At 40.9% G+C, this 21179-nt stretch overlaps 1 protein-coding gene across 13 annotated transcripts in view; it reads right to left on the reverse strand.

Annotated features, from left to right (window-relative positions):
* NR2C1 (nuclear receptor subfamily 2 group C member 1) overlaps positions 1–19788 on the reverse strand; it is a 52689-nt gene extending 32901 nt beyond the window's left edge. For 9 of the 13 annotated variants that reach the window (XR_012673842.1, XM_075151338.1, XM_075151317.1 and 6 more), the window contains exons 1-3: positions 19662–19748; positions 5341–5472; positions 2151–2226 (exon numbers count right to left, since the gene is read on the reverse strand). Coding sequence is in view for 10 of the 13 variants with exons in the window: in XM_075151338.1 (XP_075007439.1) it covers positions 2151–2204 (54 nt within the window). In the remaining 3 variants the exon portion in view is untranslated. Of the gene's footprint in view, positions 1–2150; positions 2227–5340; positions 5473–19661 lie in introns of all 13 variants that reach the window. The other 4 variants (XM_075151298.1, XM_075151306.1, XM_075151278.1 and 1 more) reach the window with 4 other exon arrangements.
* Positions 19789–21179: the final 1391 nt, after the last annotated feature.

The following is a 21179-nucleotide window of genomic DNA, read 5'->3' on the forward strand; positions in this document are numbered from 1 at the left end:
GCACTTTCCGTTCTCTTCAGAATGGGAATAACTGTCTTTTTCCTTTCATGTTCTACTCATGTAAATTTGTCTTGTAAATTCAATTAAAACTATTTCAATGTTCAAGAGAGTTACAAATGCTAGCAAAAATACTGCTGAAGTTCCATAGACCTTAAATTACGGTTTTCAATGCTTACATCGAATAGGAACACCACCAAGCAATTACAGCCAGTAGGTCACAGGTAGGTAGGAATGTAAGATATTACATGAAAGCCCCTGTAAGACCACTTTGCTTGCTGACTCCACCTTTTGGGCAGTACACTCATGCATGGTATGCACCTTTGACAGTAATTTCGGCTTACAGAGTCCCACCTTGCACTGCCCTGGGTGATGCTTTTCAGTCCTTCTAACCATGTGCCAGGTTGCGCTGCACCGTGTACCCGATAAGGGAAGAGACCCCAACTGGGAGGGAGAAGACCTTCCTCCACTATCCCGTAATTTTTTTTCCCCAGTTTTGTCCACCACACAATGTCACAGAGAGCTTACATGAGCAAGACTAGCATAGCGTGAGAATAAGTGGCTAAGTGAGGACTGGGGAATGCTTAAGCCTCACTGCTGCCAAATAAGATGTGACAGACTCAGGCACAGTAAAACCTTCCTAAAGGACAAATCCTAATCTACACTGCTGACAGAGTGATATCCATGAAAAGTGTAAGGCTGCAGTTTCACCATAAATGGAAACAGCCAACAGCACTCTGCAGTGTTGCACCTCCGTTCTCTCCGTCTTCTTCCCTGCCTTCCTTTGGCTACCAGCCATCTCCTTTACACTGGCTCTGGTATTCATTAGAGCCTCCTCGGACCCTACTCAATGCACTAACCCAGCAGAAAACCTTCCACTTGTTTTGGCTGGGTTAGCTTGCTGCTAGTGTGGAAATTAAATAAGGTAAGAAGCAGAAAAAGGACCTTCCCTCTCCCATGGCACTGAGATACTAAGTTAGTTCAGTGTCTCATGGAATCACATTATGAAATGGAGAAACAATCCTCACAGAGGCTGAACACCATCATCACACCGTCCTCTTTTCCAAGTGGAACGTACACTTCAGCTAGCTTTGACTAGTCTGCACTTTCAGGGGAAAAAAAAAAAAAAAAAAGGAAATACAGCCCTATTTAGACCTCCACAAGGTATTATATTACCAAAACAAAACTACACTACACACGTCATTCTCACCTATAAAGAGGACAAGTGAGAGAAAGAAAACACTATACATAAATCACTTCTGTCCTTTGAGATAGCCTTAGCAACACTCAGATGCTACAACAATAAAAGCTATAAGAATTTATACAGAATAGAATTAACCATCCCATCCCCTCCAACCTTTCCATTTGAAATCAAGACTAAGAGGAACTAAAGTTACTTGAAAAGTAAGTCTATGTCTAGACAAGAAACCAAGAATGGATATTTCAAGCTACAAAATACCATTTATTTAAGATAAATAAGATACTGCTTCTCTCTAATTTAAAGCGGTGCTAATTTTAAATAGACTATACTATGATGAAACCTTCTAGAAGTATGCATACTCTTATCCACACTCCCAAACTATCTCCTAAAGTTCTCTGGCTGCAGTACACAGATTCTGCACACAGATTACAGAAAATGAAACCCAGAAGTTAGCAGAAACAAGAGTTCAATCTTCCTTTTGACTTATACCAAACACCAACAAATAATTTACAGTGAAGAGCATGGCAAACCTTTACTCACAAAAACAAAAATGACAATTGAAGCAATTGCGTAATTGGAAAGTAAAAGCTATGTACTGACAACTCTCTTGATTGTAAATTTTGTAACTGAAAGTGAGCAAAGCAATTCTACAACCAGAGGGCTCTCTGAAGACCACTAAAGGTCCAAAAAGCAGAGCTGAACAGCTAGTCACTTACTGGAAACATTGTTAGATTTTCCTTAGCTTCATTCCTGTGGGGCAAAATTTGGCAAGAAAGACTTTGCAGCATAACTTTGAAACGGACATAATAAATTCTTCTAGTCTTCCATGGGAGAGTCTCCGGAAGCTTTGGGTGTACTAAAAATTATTTTCTCATGTGATTTTGGTTTTTACATATCAATCTATGCATTTTATTGTTCAATGTCTCTTAAAAAGGACTCAAAATTTATGTACCTCTCCCATTTGCTGTTCAATAATTTGATGGGCCAGTTCCTCTATGGTTGCCATGATCTTTAATCACCAGAATTTCCTGTCAAAGAAAGGAAAGAAGATGCTTAACATCTATAGCCTCAACAGAAAAAATATCTTGGGGAAAATATAGTTCACATAATTAAAGTATGTTCATAGCTGTCTGAAGGTGACATCCCTGCAGAATTTAAAGTTTGATTATACTATAAAAGTAATAATTTATTTTCTGTTTGTAAACTCTTATCTTTTTACTCAAATAACTCACATAGAGGCTTCCTCTTTTTCCCCTTCTGCTTTCCCAAAGAGCAACAATGTAACACACTCCCCGTGAGAACAGAAGTGTATTACTGACCATGACATCACAGGGACATAATTAACATCTTAAAAACTGGAACAGAGCCAATTTTGTTAATGCAAATCAAGGTGGGAAACCTAACTTCTTTTGAACTCATACTGATTTTTTAGCATTAACAGGAGTGTTTGAAGGTCAACTTTGTAATTAATAGGTGGCACTACTTGGAAGGCAGAAAATATACATGTTTTAAAAAAGATGCTGTTTTGCCATCAATTCTGTAGTTACAGCGTACGAAGTCCAAATCTTCGTAAGAAGAATTTTGTAGCATTTAACAGACAGTACTACATTAATGCAGTATGAAGTATTCAGATATATGCCTTCTTTGTTTGGATATCGATTTACAAATACTCACTAGGCAGTACTTAAAAGGAACATACACAATTATGAAGCACCATAAACACTTAATTTTCCTGACAAAAGCTGTATTAAAACACTGTCGTATCTACTTCTATGAACCAAGACAGTACTGTTACACTAAAGGATTTGCCTATATACTAAATTTGCTTTGTTTCAACAATGCAAGGTACACAAGGTATATAGCCTTCTCATTGCAGGCAAAGTTATAAAGATGTTTAATACCAACACACATTTTCCTGTACGAACAGAAGAGTAAATGCTGTCAGTATAAAGGATTTATTTATTTATTTATTTCACAAACAGGAATGGTGCTGTGTAACCGTACAAAACGTCCGAACGCTAATGAAAGTAGTTACATGTGTAGAAAAAGTAGTTACATGTGTAGAAAAGCAAAGTTGGTTTGCACTCTTTAACTTTGCTGTAGGAACTATCTCCTGCCCCAGTGACCTCTAAACTTTCCCAATCAACTATGCAAATAAAAGTATAACTCATTTTGAAGTTCATTCTGCTCTCATAATTGGAAAGAGAGATCTCTTTTGACTAGGGCAAGAATTGCAGACCTTGGAAGTGTGCACAGCGGTATACTAAACCCTGATCGATGTGTGGAAGGGAAGACAATAGAAATGTTTGGGTGCTGTGGACCATTCTTAATCACCCACCAGCATGCTGCATTGTTAGTTAAATTAAGACAAAAGGTGACAGGCATACACATAAAACATATGAGACTGAAGCTTATGTTGAAAAGCATTATCTCCTTAGAAGATCTAATAAATGTCAGTACCCTTGCAGGAGCACTCTATTAATCCACTTCTGCATGCAGTGAGCTGCAGCACAATCACTATTCACAGAGCGCTTAGATTTTCAAGACAACCAATGTATTTTATCAGATGTTTTCTTCTTTTAAATAAAATACTAGCCACAAAATATTGCATTGTTCACGCACACAGTGCCAGAAATCAGTACTACTTCATTTAAAAAAAAAAGTTTAATGACATAAAAGCAAATTAGGGAACTATTTAGTACGACAGACACACTTGGGTAAGACAGATACTTTTTGCAGAGTTATTTCAGAGGAAGACATTACTGGTTCATGACAATTTGACATACCAGAAATATTGTGCATATGATGATAACTTGCAAAAAATTAAGAGTAGACTAAGTGAAATGCTGAAATTCTAGTCTGATCTCAGAGCTGATCCCGCTTTGAGTGGCGTTTTGGACTAGAGACCTCCTCATGTCCCTTCCCACCTGGAATATTGTAAAACTCAAAAATGCACTATTTTCTTAGCTACAGGAACAACCAGAGTTGCTTGCAATTACAAAAAATCCCCAATATTTTGAAAGCAGTTTGATTTCCAAAATCTTTTGACTGCCTCCATATACTGTGCAGATATTTTCAAGGACACAATAAATTATCTAATTTTAAAGTTTTACTTCACTGAGTGTCTAGTTTAAAGTGCTATGCAAAGAAAGCTTATTTTGAGCAGTTTAAATCAATTTTATGGAGAATACATGTTCCCCTATGTCAGCCTTTTGAGACAGCAGTAACATCTTCCATTCTGCAATCACTGTCTCTAGCATTTTCTACATTATTTTCCCGAAAGAAACTAGACTACATCAATATACTTTTCCCATCAGAAAAGCCAGGTCTATAATCCTTTCCATAACAAATTATGATTATGACCTTCTCAATTTTAGTCATATTTACCAACAGAGCCTACAGCTACTTTATTTTATGCTTTTCTAAAACTCCTAGAGTTTTGGCTTACAGAATTAGCATGTTCCAACAAGAATACTGAATACTAATTATTACTGCTATAGCTATGTTGCACCAACTCAGCAGCACATGGAAATGAACAATAGAGTACAGTGAAAAGAAAAGCTTAATTTATTGCTCATCTAGTAAAAGCTTGCAGTCAAATACTAAACTTGCACAGGAGGTAAAATCTGGAAAATAACTTTTACAGAAATTGACTCAGACATGAAGAATAAAAAAAATTATTACCTATCATATCTGTGGCACTGCAAAATTATAATTAAAGATTCTCTTTAATGTTCTCGGTCATACAATTACTTTAAATTAACATATCAACACATTAGTATTTTTGCCACAAACTCAGTAAATGAAAGATGGAGAGATCTGATTTCTCCAAGCCTCCACGAGTACTTTGTCCACAGTCTTAACAAGGAAGAAAGGTCTTTTCTTTTTAATGTTGCAGACTCTTTACTACCTTATTCAAATCAATTCTGTCACCAAAAGGGCTAGCCCTAATCTATCTCTTGGCCTGAGTGTCCAACCTCTCTCCCTGCTGCCAGCACTGGTACATCTGTGACTTCACAGCCAGCAGCAAAGTTTTACTTTTGTCTGTGTTAGTTCTCAGCCCAAGGAATGACTTGCATTTGCTATATGACCATGCAAACGCTACCGCTGTACCAGTGGTGGAGGGGAACTGTAGATCACACCTGTCCACGGCAGCAGAAATTTACATCATCTTAAGCCACCTGAAGTCTCGCATACTTTCCCGCAGCTCTACAAATGTTGTGAGATGAGCCTTGGAGCTTAGACACACTACTTTTTGGATCTTACAGATGAACCTGGAGAAGAAACAAGAAACAGAGGATGAAAAAAAGCAACATACAGCCACAGGACAAAACAGGCAACACTTATGATGGTGAAGTGGCCTAGCAGAGACTTCTGTTCATAAGCTAAAGTACTGTACAATTAGGAGATTGACAGGGATCTATCTTCTTGCCTCACCCCCCATTTCTAATTATGAGAACCTTAATAGTCAAAGCTACTTTTAAAAACAATGTGAGGAAAGCAATGCAGTTATAAAAGTTTCACACGCATGAGCTTATTTATGGCTAAACTTTGTATTCTCTAGCAGACATACTCTTCAGTACACTTTTCAACCTCTAAGTAGTTAGCCCTCCAGTTAACAGATATTGACCTTTCCAAGTCCCAATACAGAACTAAATGGTGTCTCATCTTTGAGATGTTGGACTGTGTGTTCTTTGAGCTTGGACTTTGTGTTCTTTGCCGTACGGCCAAATCCTCACCAAGAGCATGGGGAGAATTTGTACTGGTTATGGCAGAATTCTGCATTGGTGCTAACAACTGTCTGTAACAAGATTTCTCTCTTGTGAGCAAGACGAATAGCTATGAGAGAGAGCAGGTATTTTTACATTATTAATTCAGTGTTACCAAGCAGCGCTAATAAAATATTGAAAAAACTCAGTTCTCTCAAATCCAGAATTGGCCATAGGCATCCTTTATTCTTGCTGTTAGGAGCAATGTAAGTATACTCTATTTTACTCTTAAGAGCAGTGGAAGAGGTTCTCTAAAAGAGATTCCCTGTCTTGATGATGTATTATTTTTGCAGGAATCCTAAATTAGAGATGAGAAAAAAGTAGGAAGGAATTCAGAACAGAATAGAGCGTTACTCAATCACAACCTCCAAGATGTACTCAGTTGTAGCAATACAGCCTAAACACCCCTAAAATAAACAAAATTAAAGAAAACCCAAAGGGCAGTGAGAGGCAAATCCTTTGACAAACTGTTTAGAATCAAACTGCTTTAAAGGTGATGACTGTTAAATAAAAACCTAATGAAATTACAATGGACTTTGAAAGCCTGACTAGATTAATATTCCCTAAACAAGCAATGCTCCTATCCTTCCCCAATTAGAAGAATTTTACTGGTTAAAAAGATTTTCTTTGAAATGTGATTCTCAGAACCAAGAAAGAGAAATCTGTGTTCACAAGAGTTTTCAAACCCAGCTATTTCCAAAATGGAAGAATGTCATGTCTCCATTCAAAGCACCTTCAAAAAGGTTTTTCTCAACAACTATAATCTTTAGAGGATGACTTGTAAATGGCACAGCTCTCAGGAAAAAAAAAAATCCCTCAAAAAAGCGTAACGAACACTTAAGTGTCCATCATTGAAGCTCTCAACCACCGCAAAAGGACAACTTTTAAGAATGCTAGTTTTAATATTAATGCTTCACTGTACACCTGACAGTGCATCTTAGAAAAAAATAAATTATTCTCTTTTACCTCTAAGTAGTCAACAATAAAAAACGAAAAAATAAGAGGGAAACTCATCTTGAAACTGCATAAATTCTTGATTATAGTCATGAATTCATCAGCTATGAGCTTGCAGTATGAATCCCATATATCCCAATCCTGTTGAGACACAGAAACCTCAAACCAAAACAAAAGCTTTTCAATTGCCCATCCAATCATTCTGTGCTGCTAGTTAGATCACCCTGCAGCTCACATGCATGCTTCTGCGGTGTCGTCTTGGCAGGAAACAAAAAGACCAACCTTCAGAATCAAGAGGTGTGTGCTTTAAGGAATTACTTTGCACCTGCTAGTTAGTTCTCGTAAATCAGATGTGACTGCCTTCACAGATAAGATGTATTAGTAAAACAAGTAGCTTAAAAACTGAAAGCAATTTAAACTAACATGTTTTACCTTGCAGTAAAGCAGTGAAGGAATACCCCTGTATTCAACTATGATGTTCCAGCCATAGGGAAACTAACTCTCAGAGAGGCATAAACCATTAGAAGTGAATTTTTGAAGCTGTATCGAAAAAAGCCATCTGCTTTTCATTTGAACTAGACTTGTGTGAACAGAGTGTGAACTTCCAGCATACAAACAAGACTGAACTCTTATAATGAAGAGAAACCTGAGAATTGGTTGAGGCTGTCCTACCTCTTCATGCTGTCTGGAATAAGCACAAGGAAACTCATGGATACAGAACCAACTGTCAAAGCTAGACAAATCATCTGAGCATGAGCACGTGGGGCATGCATACAACAGAAAAGGAATATACTCACTTGAGTAAGAATCTGCAACTACTATGGTCAGACCACAATAAAGAGTTGCTATGTAAAATTGACAGAACATTTTTAATAGTTTGCACAGATTGTTAACATGTTGTTTCCTTAGCTCAGACTTCTACTGAAACATTAGCGCTGTCAGTGTTCTTGCTACAACTGTATTACTAGCAGCAATAGAAAATGTCTGGAGAGAAGCTGATAGAGACACAGTATACGCTAGCTCTTGATAACTTAGAAGACAGCCCTGAAAACCACATTGGTAATCAATAAAAACATTAAGCAAACCACCTCTGACATGCAGTTATTATAACCTATATGCAGAAATCCACTGCCTAGAAAAGTATTACAATGAAAGTATTGCGATAGCATAAAGTGTGTGGGCGTGTGCATATATATATAAAAAAATTCAATTTTGGGATTTTACCAACTGACGACTGCTGCATTATGAAAGAGCTACGAAAGCAGTCTTTTTAATTAGTGTTTACAACAGCAATTGATGCATTGGAAGAGTGTACTCAGTTTTTCTGCATTTTCATGCATGTATTAGAACTTGGCAATTTGAGGCCTCTTTTGATGTGACATTAATCATCCTACTGGATTCTTTTTAGAAAATCTATCACTTGAACAAAAGGAAAGGGGTATTAGCTCTTCACATTTTTGTGTTAAAGTTCTGTCATTCAAAGCCATCACTAAATAATAATAAAAAAACCATATATGTAGTTGAGTTTTTCAGCATGAAGCACCATCTTTCCGGTAAAGCCTTGTTTATTTATTTCATTGTGAATTCAGTTTTTGAGGGTATTGAGCTTGTGATTACATGTTTTTGAGGATATACTGCAGAGGTGTAAAGTTCTTGAGTTATAAATGCTGATAAACCAATTTATGGAGAAACGGTGAAACTTTAATTGCTTTGACTCACAAATTGTTAAGTTTAAAAGCTCAGGGTTAAGTTGGAAACAGTCCTATTATAGGCATAAAATGTACCGGTGCATTTACACTGTTGCAACATTGCATTTTTAAACTTCTGTAGTGAAACAAGCCTGTAAACAAAACTAAGCTAAGACTGTTTAAAATGGATAAATGCCAATATATCACTCCAGTTATTTTTTTTTTAACACAGTAACTTAAGACCGATGTACATCAAGCCTGGTCTATGAAGTGATACTGATTATGAGGATATGATCTTCCGCTGGCATCACTTCAGCAGGTGAAATTCCTTTGTGTACACAAAAACAACTGGCAAATTAATACTCCTTAGCAGTCAGTCCCACTACGGCTCTTACTAGTGAGTAAAGCACTGATTCAAATTCTCAGAAGCAAGCGACCAGTCTGAAACACTGGTCAGACTTTAACAGCGCTTATAAGCAGAGGCAGCATAGCCTGGAACACCCAACTGAATTAATCCTCCATCTCATCTTCTCACTCAAAGTGTACATGTCGATGAGCTACTTCTGAACTGGTTGCTGAATCACCAGAGAGCAGTGCATTATTCTGAAGTTTGTCTTTACCGTTTGTGTTAAAATGCCATGCAGTAAACAAGTAATGCTCAGCAACTGGCTCAACAGCACCTTGGCCATGTGTATATTATAGGCGGGATGACAGCTAGAAGTGCTAAGTGTCAGGAATTGCACTGATGTCCTTGATTACGAATCAGAGCTCTTAAAGTAGAGTGTAACCTTAGGAGATGGAATTTCCGTGGACTTTAAGAAAAAAAAAAATTGTAAAAGATTAGTGTCTCTGACACTTGCAAATATCACGCTCAACTACATCCTAAGATAAAGGCTAATGAAAATCAGGTTCCTCGCTCATTTACCTGACATGGCATAAGTGAGGCTACGGCTCAAGTTGGTGCACAACTTCATGCATACCTTTGTAACCAGTGTGAGTTGTAATTACACACAATGAAAAAGCGATACATTTTCAGGATTATTCCCTTATGTTTTCTATCTTTTTTTTAATAATGTGAAATTGAAGAGTATTATTGACAAGAACTTACAGATTTTATGTTTTGACACCTGCAATTTCAAGTTGCATAAACATTCAGTAGTAGGGGTTTTTGTGTGGTGTGGCTTTATTTAATTCAGTGATCCCTAAACACAAGGGCACTAACTGACAAATCCAGTATTTCTAACAATGGTACTCTGCGCTGAAATGCCTTAACTTAAATCACTGCCAATAAACCACGTGACTTTGCTCTGAAGAGCACGTATACTGGTGAAAAAACTCACCAACTTCAATGTTTAAGTGATAAACTTTCAGGCAGCATTTCATGCCACAGCTCAACTGCTGAAACGGCTAGCTGAAACAGGCATTCCTATCCCATTCCCCATTTTTGCTTTATTATTTCACCTCTTCTCGTGATGGCATTGGTATACACATAATGCCCTGAGAAGTCAGTTCAAGGAACTGAACTGGCAGAAACCTCTCTCTTATTTGTCAAATCAGGGCAGTTTGAACAGAATTACAGCTCACCCCCGGGGAGGAGGTCCTGCTGACCCTGACCAAGCTGTGGTGGCGTTGACCACACACTAGGACAATTCAACTCACTAAAAAGACAGAAAACTAACCTAGCAGAAATGCACCAAACATCTGCTAGGTAAGCACACTGAACTAATTTACTTTGCAGTCAGATTCATTCCACCGCAGACAAAAGGGAAAATATGTTGTTAGAAGTCAAGGGAGGGAGGGAGGAAAAAAAGGATAATGAAGGAGGAGACGAACCTCCCTTTCCATTGTTGGTGGTGGGGAGCTGATAATTCAGCCCAATTCAGCCCCGTGAAACTGTACCCCCTGTTTTCGGCCCGTCCTGAGCCTGACACGGCTCACTGTGGAGCCAGACAAGCACCTTGTGCGAAGCAGCAAGGCTGCCTCTTTGAGCAGTAGCTACCTCTTAGGCTGTGCATCTTGACGCTGGAGACGAGGGGGCAGGACAGGTCAAGGAGAACTGGCTATCAACAAATTCTAAGCTAACTTTGGGACAGATATAAAAAGTTTCATAGTTCACCTTTTGCTTACCAAAGGTATCTATGTTAGACTTCACATCAGGTATGCTTAATCACTCTTTAGAGATCCCTGCAAAGAATTAAGTGGGAAAAATGCTTTAGCTGTTTTTTCTTCTACTATGTAAATTTACAAATTTAGCACATTTTTCATATTTTAAAAGCTTCTTTTCCTGAGTTACTGCAGCCAACATTCCCAAAAGCTGAATTATTTCACGTGAAATGATGACTATATTCTAAACTTGGAGCTATGTGAAATTGGGAAATACTCCTTAAACACTTTAGAACAAACCTTCATTTCCCAGTAAAGAAAAAGATTTAAATAACTGTCACCACAATCTGAGTTTTGATCTTCAATAAGTGGAAGTAATCTTCAAAGTGTTCTCAATCTAATGTGATTCTTCATGATTTCAGAAATGCTTCTTTTTTCCACACTTGTCCAAACCATGCCACACACCTTCAAAGCACACATCAGGCAACATACAAGAAATGTTTTTTATTGCTAGCATAGGAAAGAAGTAGATTGAGTCAAATAATTGATGTTTTCTTCCTTGAGAATGTTTTGTTCTCCTTTCAAAGGGAATGAGACAGATCAAGATAAACCAAACTTTATCCAGATGCTAGTTAAAGACTGCTAATCACATTAATATTTCCTTTCTAAAGTTATCTAAAACAATGAAAGGAAAAGAGCTGGAATTCTAAAAAAGACCAGAAAACACAACATGAAAAAAACTGCACATACTTTTAGGATCTTCTTTATGATGTCCCACAATTAAAAGAACTGAAATAATATTACAGTTATATTATTACTCCAAGAGGGGGAAGGAGGAGAGCCAAGGCTCCTGCCAATACATCAAGCACTAAGTTGTTTGCAAACATTGTCCAATTAAATTTTACCTCATTCATATCTCACTTTAAATACTCCTGCAAAAATCACTTTCTTCACTCACTGTTTCAACCAGCAAGACTACAGTTGCTTATAGCAATTATTGCTTAATTCCTCTACTGGTTTCTCTTTTTCACATCAGACTTAAGATCCTTGCCTTCACTTTTACCATGAAGGTTCTAAAAAATGAAGTGATAAGAAATGCTTTGTGCCATGACCATTTAGCTAATGATACTGTTCACTGCTTAAGCTCTTACTTCCTTCTACAACTTTTTGCAGATCTGCCATTAAGACTGGAAACACTCTTTCTACAACTCTACAAAACAAATACATGACCTTCTTTCAATTTGTCTTAAAGGAGATGTGTTGCTGAAAACGTCAAAACTGACAACATTTAGATTGTCAACATGATTAGATCACTGCCTCCCCAACTGTCCAATATATTCTACTTTTATACCCTCGTATTCCCCTCAGTCTGTGATGATCCATTTGTGTATTTTCTCATGAGTAGTAAATTTCTGGGGCCAGGGAAAAATCACTTTCCTAGAAGATACCCAACACAGTAAGCTCCTCTTCTGTTGCTCAAGGTACAGAGTAACACAAATATTAGCATCTGTATTTATACTGATTAGACCTGCTTTACAAGTATAATCACTGCATTTGTTTTCAAAGTTATTTCTCAAGTGCTTGACAGTATTACTTCCCACATAATTAAATTAAAAAAAGTGACACTCTTTCAAAAACCTTTGGAAAAAAAAAAAAACTCACAGAGAGACAGAATTATATATCCATCTCTTCTTTTCAAAACCTCAATCCCTCAACCCAATTTATTAGAAGAAGCATCTAAAAGCAGGCATTTTGATGAAAGACAGGCATTAGACTTCCTCTGTATTACTCACAATACATTTATTGCATCTCTCTTCAATCTTCACACTCAAATGAAATGCAACTAGAATCTCTTTCTGTATGTAAATCCTATATAAATATTGTTAGTTTATGAGTTAGTGAACCTTCTTGGCAGGAGGAGCAGAGTTATTTTTAAATACATCACTATCATCAGTGTTAGCCCAAACTCGCTGGTATTGAACCTGGCATCATCGCCAATGGTTTTCCATCGCTACTTTAGATAAGCGCTCCATGAGCCACCATGTCAGTGGAAAACTTTCATTAGCTTGCACTAATTCAACCACTCTTCTTTACTTCTTCCTCAGTTTTTATGTGCCAGAATTTTCCCAATGTTTTAGTCAAAATAACTTAGGAAAGACTTACTTTTTAAATTGTTTTTGGCTTACTTCAACTGAAATGGGTTAGGAAACATTCCCACGAGAACAGCCAGCAAATTTGAGGGTCAGTAATCAGAAGCACTAACCCCTCCACTAGTACAGTTATACCCAGAAGACATCAATGTTTAACTCGCACCCTTCTCCAGGGACAAAAGTTATACAACTTTAATTATCCTAGTAGGAAGTTCCTATTAATACTATTTCAAAATATTATACCAGTGTAGACTAAGGACTTTAAAAGCAGTATGTTTGGACTCTGCATTTGATATAAATGGTAACATCTCTTGTTCTATTACACTGCACTGTTGGTATAGCTGCCCCGCTATAAAGTACCTTGCTTGTGATTTAACACCCTTTAAATGAGCGAGAACAAACCACATTGGTATAAAGATACAACACAAGAAAATTCTGTCCACCCCAGAGATCTTCAGTTTACTTTTAAAAAAATGTCATAACCCTGGCTAGTGTGGTTTTACTGGTGCAAGAATGATGCTTGTAAAATTTGAGTAGTTTAACTTACCCTGCTGGCACTGTCAAACCAGTTTGAGTCTGTGTATGTATGGAATGCATAATGATTCTGGTAATGAATATGTATATGTATGGAATGTGTGTTAATACAGGGGTCTTTCCTAGATTAAATCCACCTGTAGAAGATCAGATGCACATTTAAACTAATAAAGTTACATAAGAACTTTCTAGATACTTTTCAGGTACAGGCACGTTAACTAGTTATGGCTGCAGAAGTTACTGTGAACTTTGCTTTCTGTTCTTATATCACAGTAAAAAGAAATACAGGAAGATCAATATTACTTTTTAGGAAAGCTCAAAAGGTTAATATAATGGAAAGCTAACTGGAAAAGTATTCCCTCTTAGAAGAAACTGTCTTAATCTCTCTCTATAGTCATACCGCTTCAGTACTAAATGATTTCAACATACCTCAGAAAATGAACTAAGGATATGCTATTTTAGCTCAGGTCATCACACTGGGCTTACAGCTACTCTGTACCTTAAAATGGAAACTAGTCCTCATTTCCATTCTCAGACTCATGTACTAATTAAGAATTCAGCATAACCTGTGCTAAACTTGTTCAATAAATACCTACACCTAAAATAAAAAGCATGTAACAATCTCTCTATGATTAAAAGTGCCAGAGTTAGGGGGTTCTGTTCCTTGTTTTAAGCACTAAGATTTCTATACTTCAGAACAGTATTCTGCAATGCTTTACAGCTAATAAATTAAGCCAAGGAATTCAAACACATTTGTGAAACAAGTGACGGTACTCTGCTCAATGCTTCATACAAGAAAAGCTCAATGAACACGGGAAGCTAAATGAGCTATTCTTGGATTATTGTTCTGTAAGCCATATTGCTCAAGATGGTAGAACAGTTGGCAGACTTAAAGGAGTAACATTCTCTTTATCAATGAACTAAGGAATATTTATGTGACTCTTGACACCCAGTTAGATACTGTTTATTAAATTTGCATGACATCAAGATTTAGAGAGTACATATGTAAGAGACAGATAACCACAGGAAACTGAAGCAGCTAAACCTGCAGGCAAGCAAGGGAAGATGAGATGCTTGTAAAAGCATAAGGGAATAATTAAAAGACACACAGCAATAGAGAAAGAGATGCATTTGCAGGCCTGCCTGTACAATTAATTTAGAACCATTGCTCTCACCGCTTTTTCATGTAAGCAAGTGCTACAGTGGGAAGAGGTAAGAAAACAGAATTGCTAGGATAGATTTTGAGGAGACTGCCGAGTCATTCGTAGAGTGTGGGCCACCAAAGGGACAGTCTCCCTTTTAGCCCTGGGCTTCTGTTGCTTTTATCATGCCATCTCTAGAACCTGCCTGAACAGCTACAGAGCTGATTCAGCTCACCAGCCCTTCAAACAATGAGGGAAAGGAAGGAGGAGGAAAGGCACAGGGGCTGTCTGCTAGTGAGTCCACTCACATGAGCACTGGCTACATGCCAGAGCTAGGTAAGGAGACAGCCATTTAATCAGGTCAAGCTGCCCTCTGTAATGTCAGCCATAGCCTGCAGTCTGCACCTGAAGCTTGCAAAATCCTGCACTGGTACAGGAAGAAAAAAAAACCAAACTGGTTCCCTGCACCAGAGCTGAAGCTGCACAATGGAAGTTCACCTGATTAAAGACTTCCCCCTTCACTGGATTAGGTGCAGGCAGGTCCATTCTCCTACCTGGCACACAAAGATTACGCTAACACAGCATAGAGAGTGCAAATCCTTCTTTCTGAACACAGGGAGGCATTACATCCACTATGTTTGTAATTACAGCATTTCACAGAGGGCTGGCCCCACTCCTGTCTGACAGCTTTGTCCCCCTCTGCATTTGAACTCGTGGTTGTGTAGCTGTACGGTAAGCTCATCTTCCGCATTTACTCACCCTGCAGCTAACAATTGCTACACGTAACACAAGAAATGCAGGTAAAAGCAGAAATAAAACCATTTCTTTTGGAAAAAGCCCATATTGTTACACCAGCTTATGTATAACACCAGCTTGCCCATAAAGGTGTGGTGTGATGTGACTGCTCAGAGTATTCACCGAACTACAGCCACAGACAAGGTAGTGGATACGTGAAGGTTCACTATGGAAAGGACTTTCAGACCTATTCAACAGTACTACTACCTCTCCCCTTACAACTTGCACACGTTCATATCCACAGAAACTTCCTTCAGAAGAAAAACCCTGAGTTTCACACACATCCTTCCCGCAAATCAGTGCTGACATTGTTTCAGATCAAAATATCCCTTTATAAATATCATCACCTGCCTCTTCACCTGGTGTTTTGTTTTTTTTTTTTGCTTTATCAACTCCTCAGGATTAGATTTTGTTCAAGGGCATATGTTTGTTTTTAATTCCTATAAACATGTATATAAAGGACTCTCGAAAAAATATTCAGATTAAGTCAGTCAAGAGTAAAATAATTAGCCGTGTTGACACTTACACTGTCCTGCTAATAGTTCAAAGGAAACATATTACCAAAACAAATGGGGCAGTTTTCACACCACAAAGTTACTGCTAAGCTATAAACAGCAACCTCAACTTATTTGGAATGAAATAACCATTAATTATAGCTAATATGACAATAGCAGAGGGTTTGGCTTTAGTTTGTTGGTGGCTTATGTTTTTCAAGTTTCTGGTTTAACTTCCTACAAAGGCAGTCAAATACTTAGCTTAGTCCAGCCTCTCTTACTATCAAGTTGAACAAAAGTAATTTAAGTTAAACACATTTGAACAGCCTTTCAGAGAAGGCCTGGCCAAACCAACAAAATTAATCTAAATATTGATACAGAAAGGCAGTTCTTAGACCATGATTTTCAGGAAGGAACGTACTTCCTTACAAAATCTGCAGCACTGCATCATAAGACACATGGGACTCGCTCAGAAAGCACAAGCAACCTTCCAATCTCAGAGAATTGGAAATTAAGAGTTTGATTCTTCAGAAGAGAAATCCTTTGTTGCTTTAGGAGTTTGTTGAGTACTATTTAAGGCAGTAATCTCTGGAATCAAAAGCTGCTGACTGAAGGGTAAGAATACAGACAGGTCTGCATACACCAGAGTACGAATTTGATTAACTGCACCTTTGCAGTTTTATCCATCATTCTCACACTGATGAAATTCTGTTTTGCAGCAGCTTACCTTATGCCAATAATGTACAGGCACAAGTTTAGTGCTAAAAGCAGCTTGAAACAGCACTGAGGAAAAAATGTAAAAAGTTTACCAGAAAGTAACTTAGGTATTGTTTAGTTTTCCCTGATGGTCACTGTTGGTTGCATGATGCAGCCTGCATGTGACAAAAAAGCATATGCAGGCAGCTGCGCAGCCCCCACAGCCAGCCCAGCTGCTTACCACTTCCTCACGGGGCTGTTAATACCCCGACAGGTCTGGGAAAGCAGATACTCACATGAGAGCTCCCTGACCCGTATCAACCAAAATAACTCAGGTTAGCAAAGCTTACTATTAAAACTGCTTAAGCCAGGATGGCTGCTGAAGCAGGAAAGGCACGCGTACCCTCTGCCAGCTGCAGCACTGCCAGCTGAGATCTACACTTTGTCTGCCAGCAGAAAACGTGTACAAGTTAAAGATTTGATGTGACTATTCCTTATACACAGTTAAGCTCCCTACTTCAAGCAAGGGGTGCTGGTTTTTTTTTTCAGGGGTTTTTCACCCAGATATTAGACACAGGTTACTTCCTTTAGGGAAACTGCTTTCCTTCACAAACTTTAAGGAAACTCCAGCAACTTCACTGGCTGCACAAATTTTAATTGCATAATACAATGAGCACACAATAAATCAAAATGAAAATTGAGTATCAGCATAGGGAACAAGTGAACTAATCTTACCAGTGTAAATATTTAGATTTCATATTATAGATGAAAGCCAGTTTTCACTGGACTAGCACATTAGCTTTAAGCATTCTGTGATTCTATTTTGTATGTGAACTATTTAACTGCATGCTACAGTATCACTGGGTTTTTGCTTGATTTTGTCCCACCCCCCCCCCCACAATACACCTTTAGTAACAGAATACAATCATGAAATAATTCATGTTGAAAGGTATTTCTGGAGGTCATCTGGTCCAATCCCCTTCCCGCCAAAGCAGAGTAACCTTCAGAGTTACACACGTTGCTTGGTGCTTTGTCTTCAGAGGCTAAATGGACCAGAAAAATCAATGTAGGCTTTAAAAAAAACACCACCTCCTCCTCTCCCACAATCTAGCCTGGGCTATGGCTACTCTTAAAGATACCAGAATTCTCAGCAAATTTGCTCCCTTGTATTTCACAAGAAAATACAACCAGCAAGAAAAACAGAAATATTACTAAGTGTCCCAAGAATTGAGGGGAAAAGTTGAAACTAGGTAATTCACCTACTGTGAGCAATTTTCTGTAATAAATATCTTGATCTGTTGTTATAGAATGCAACAGACTTAACAAGTAGTGTCCAATCATCCAGATAACGCAGTCTGCATGAACTGCAGAAGCATTTGAGGACTGTACACCCACCAGGTGATATCAGTTATGTTCCTTACTTTACCATGCATGTGCACACGTACAGCTAACCACCATCACACGAAAATACTTAGTTCTGTGATAACAGAGGATCTGCAATGTCTCTGGAGAAAGAGCTACAGGCAGGAGAAGTAGAACATTTCACAGACCTTAAGACTTCCCTCAAAAAAGTGTCCCTGAGGAAAGCTGTACATCATGGAGCAAGCTGTGCGCTAAATGCTGTTGGACTAGGATACCTCACATCACAACTGGCTGCCACAGACTATCAGGGGGAAAAAATATTTACAGTTATTTTCAGGTAAAAATGCTGTTACAGAAAAAGCCATTCAAAATTACAAAGCACAGAACAGAGTCACTAGGTGAACACTACCTCGCCCAGTACAGTAATGTGATGTTTTGCCCCCCCCTCTGATACTTTTATTGCTACTTATACAATGCTGATTCCAAAACAGGAAGTTGTCCTGCAGAAAACTATTTTAATTATTTTCCATATTATTTTTCTATGATAGGTGTGGATGCAGCTCTTCCTACTATAGCACCTTTCCCAAGTGCACCTTGCCGATGCTGGTATTAGTAGCTTCAGATCAGAGATTTCACATATGAAGAATGCCCAACTCAGTTTTTCAAATATCATGTCCATGCACTTGTCTTGCAGTAAGACCAATATCGAAAGACTTTTTTGTTGTTGTTGTTGTGTAAGTTTATTTGCACAACGCATACCATCTCCTCTCTTCCCTCCACAACATGCAAATATAAGTTTACCCTATAGTACAGGGCTGTGCTTTTTACACTTAAGACAATATATTGTAGCACTGAGAAAAGAAAGAACCCACAAACCCCACAGCTTAAAAGAAAACCCCACCCAACGAGACAAAATAAGGCACAGCGACAGGGTCATCTGCCCCAACAAAAATAACACCGAGTGTACGCAGGACGCACTACCTTAACCCAAATAAACCCAGACAGCCGCTACCGATATCTGAGAACAGAGAGCCGGCGGGGTGATGGGAGTCAGCAGGCACAAAGTGGCTGGGGGGGTCGGGGGGGAGCACGGCCACCCACCCCCCCGGGAGGGCTGCGGCCGCGCACGGCAGCCGCGGGGAGGGAAGGAGAAGTGCGGCGGCCAAGCCCCGGCCCAGCACCCGGGCCCATCCTCCCCCCCAGCCTACCCTCCCGCCAGGCTGCCCTCGCCTCTCCCCTCCCCGGAGGGCTTCGCGGGGCTGCGGCGAGGAGGCGCGGTGAGGGGGAAGGGGCGGCGAGCCAGCGCCCGGGCTCGTCCTCCGCCGCGGCTGGTGGGGCCGCAGAGCGGCGCCCCGCACAAAATGGCTGCGCGGGGCCGGGGCGGGGGGGGGGCCCGCAGCCCAGCACGAGGGTGGCATCGCCCGCCGCTGCCGCCGCCTCCCCCCGCGGCTCCCTCTCCCCAGCAGGAGGGGTCCGAGCCCGCCTCGCGGCAGGAAGCGGCAGCCGGCGTCGCCCGGATGCGGGGCGGCGGGAGGCGCAAGCGGTTCCTGTAGGTGAAAGGTCGGGGGGCGCGGGGCCGCCCGCGGGACGCGCCGAGACCTGAGGCGAGGCGGGACGGGACGGGACGGGACGGGACGGGACGGGCGGCGCCCCGCGCCACGCTCCGCGGAGGCGGCGGGCCGGCAGCCGCGCGGGCCCGCACCGTTAGCGCGCGGCCGCGGCAGGCGCATCCGCCGCCTCCGCCAGGCCGCGTCCGCTGCCGGGGGAGTCGCTCACCTGGCGGGCCCGGTGCCCGGCGGCTTCTCCGGCGGGTTTATTTGTCGGCTCCGGCTCCCGGAGGTCAGAGTTCGCGACCCCGCCCCCTCGGCTCGGCTCCGCTCGGCGCGGCCCCGCCCCGCCCCTCCCCGCCGCGGCGGCTGCGCCTGCGCCTGCGCTCGCGCCGGGCCGCCTTGCGGGGAGGGCGGGGGTCCCGCCGGGGAGGGGTCCGCGCGGGGCGGGGCTCGGGGCGCCGCCATCGGGCCCGCCTCACCTTCCCCGCCCTTCCGGCCGTTAACAGCGCCCGGGGGTGGGGTGGCGGCGGCGGCAGCCCTGCGGCCTGCGCCGCCGCGGCGGGTGTGGGCAGCCCTTTGTCCGCGCTGGCGGGCATAAGCCGCGGGGCAGGGGGTGGCGCAGGGAGCACCGAGAGCTGAGGTGCGGTGGGCGGGTGGCAGCGGGCCGGGCCCTGAGGCGAAGCTCCCTCACCGATGGGGAAACATGGCTCGGCCCTGAGTCGTTCTGACAGCCCTGCGGGCCTTATCGTGCCCATCGAGAGGAGAACTGGAGCCTCCAAATGCTCCCTGCAGTTCCCCGCAAGGAAACGGGAACGTGTCAGCTTTCGACATCACAGGCACAAAGCGTTTGCTTTGGCTTTGGGTAGCTTGGTGGGGTCTTCCCACTGGGGCAGATACATAGATGAGACTTGCAGATTCGGTTTGAAACATGCAACATGATGAAGACCTAAACCGCTTCATCACGCTGCGAGTTACCCTGTGGCAGTTCAACCAGCGGTGTTTGGAAGAGCTGGCTTTCTCCGCCAGAATGGCAGCAGCAAATCACCTCGTTAAATGTCAACACTGCTCTGAACAGGGTTTGGAAAGGCAATGGGCAGCCTGGCTGCCAATGAGTGCATGGCCTGCTGGAGTACGACTTTTGAAAAAATGCCAAAGGAACAACTTCACTGCTGTTCTGCCTGTGTCTCGACATTTCTTTGGACCAAATTTGTGTTAGCTAATTACTTAGTTTATGCTAATTATTTTAGTGACCTTGATTTTAAATAAGTTTTATACTTCAAATATGTCCCTTTTTCCCCCTCCTCTTCCATCTGTTCAAAGAAGATTGTATAGCTGTGGTTGGAGATCAGCAGGAACTTCAAGATCATTTAGGCCACCGGGGCTGTATGCACAATTTCATTATCTGAAATTCATTGAGACCATTTTATGAAATTTCTACTGAATCAGATGACATAAGCATCAACATCTGAGAAACAGAGATAGGAAAAACCCCAAAGAATACAAGCAATTTATGTGTTAAGTCATTCACACTTTTATCTTGCCAATTCCTTTACTGCTTTTCTTCCCATGCCCAGTGCCACACTGCATCTAGCTCCCCTAGCTCAAGATCACTAGTTCAGTCAGTACTTGCAAGCATCGTGTTTTGCTTTTTGATCAAACACATTCCCAAAAGCCAAATCCAAATGAACCTCCTGAAAAATTTTTAAATTGGAGCAATTAACTTGCTAAGCATTTCCTGAAAGTG

The sequence above is a fragment of the Calonectris borealis genome, chromosome 1 (genome assembly GCF_964195595.1).
Source record: "Calonectris borealis chromosome 1, bCalBor7.hap1.2, whole genome shotgun sequence".
Classification (NCBI taxonomy): domain Eukaryota; kingdom Metazoa; phylum Chordata; class Aves; order Procellariiformes; family Procellariidae; genus Calonectris; species Calonectris borealis.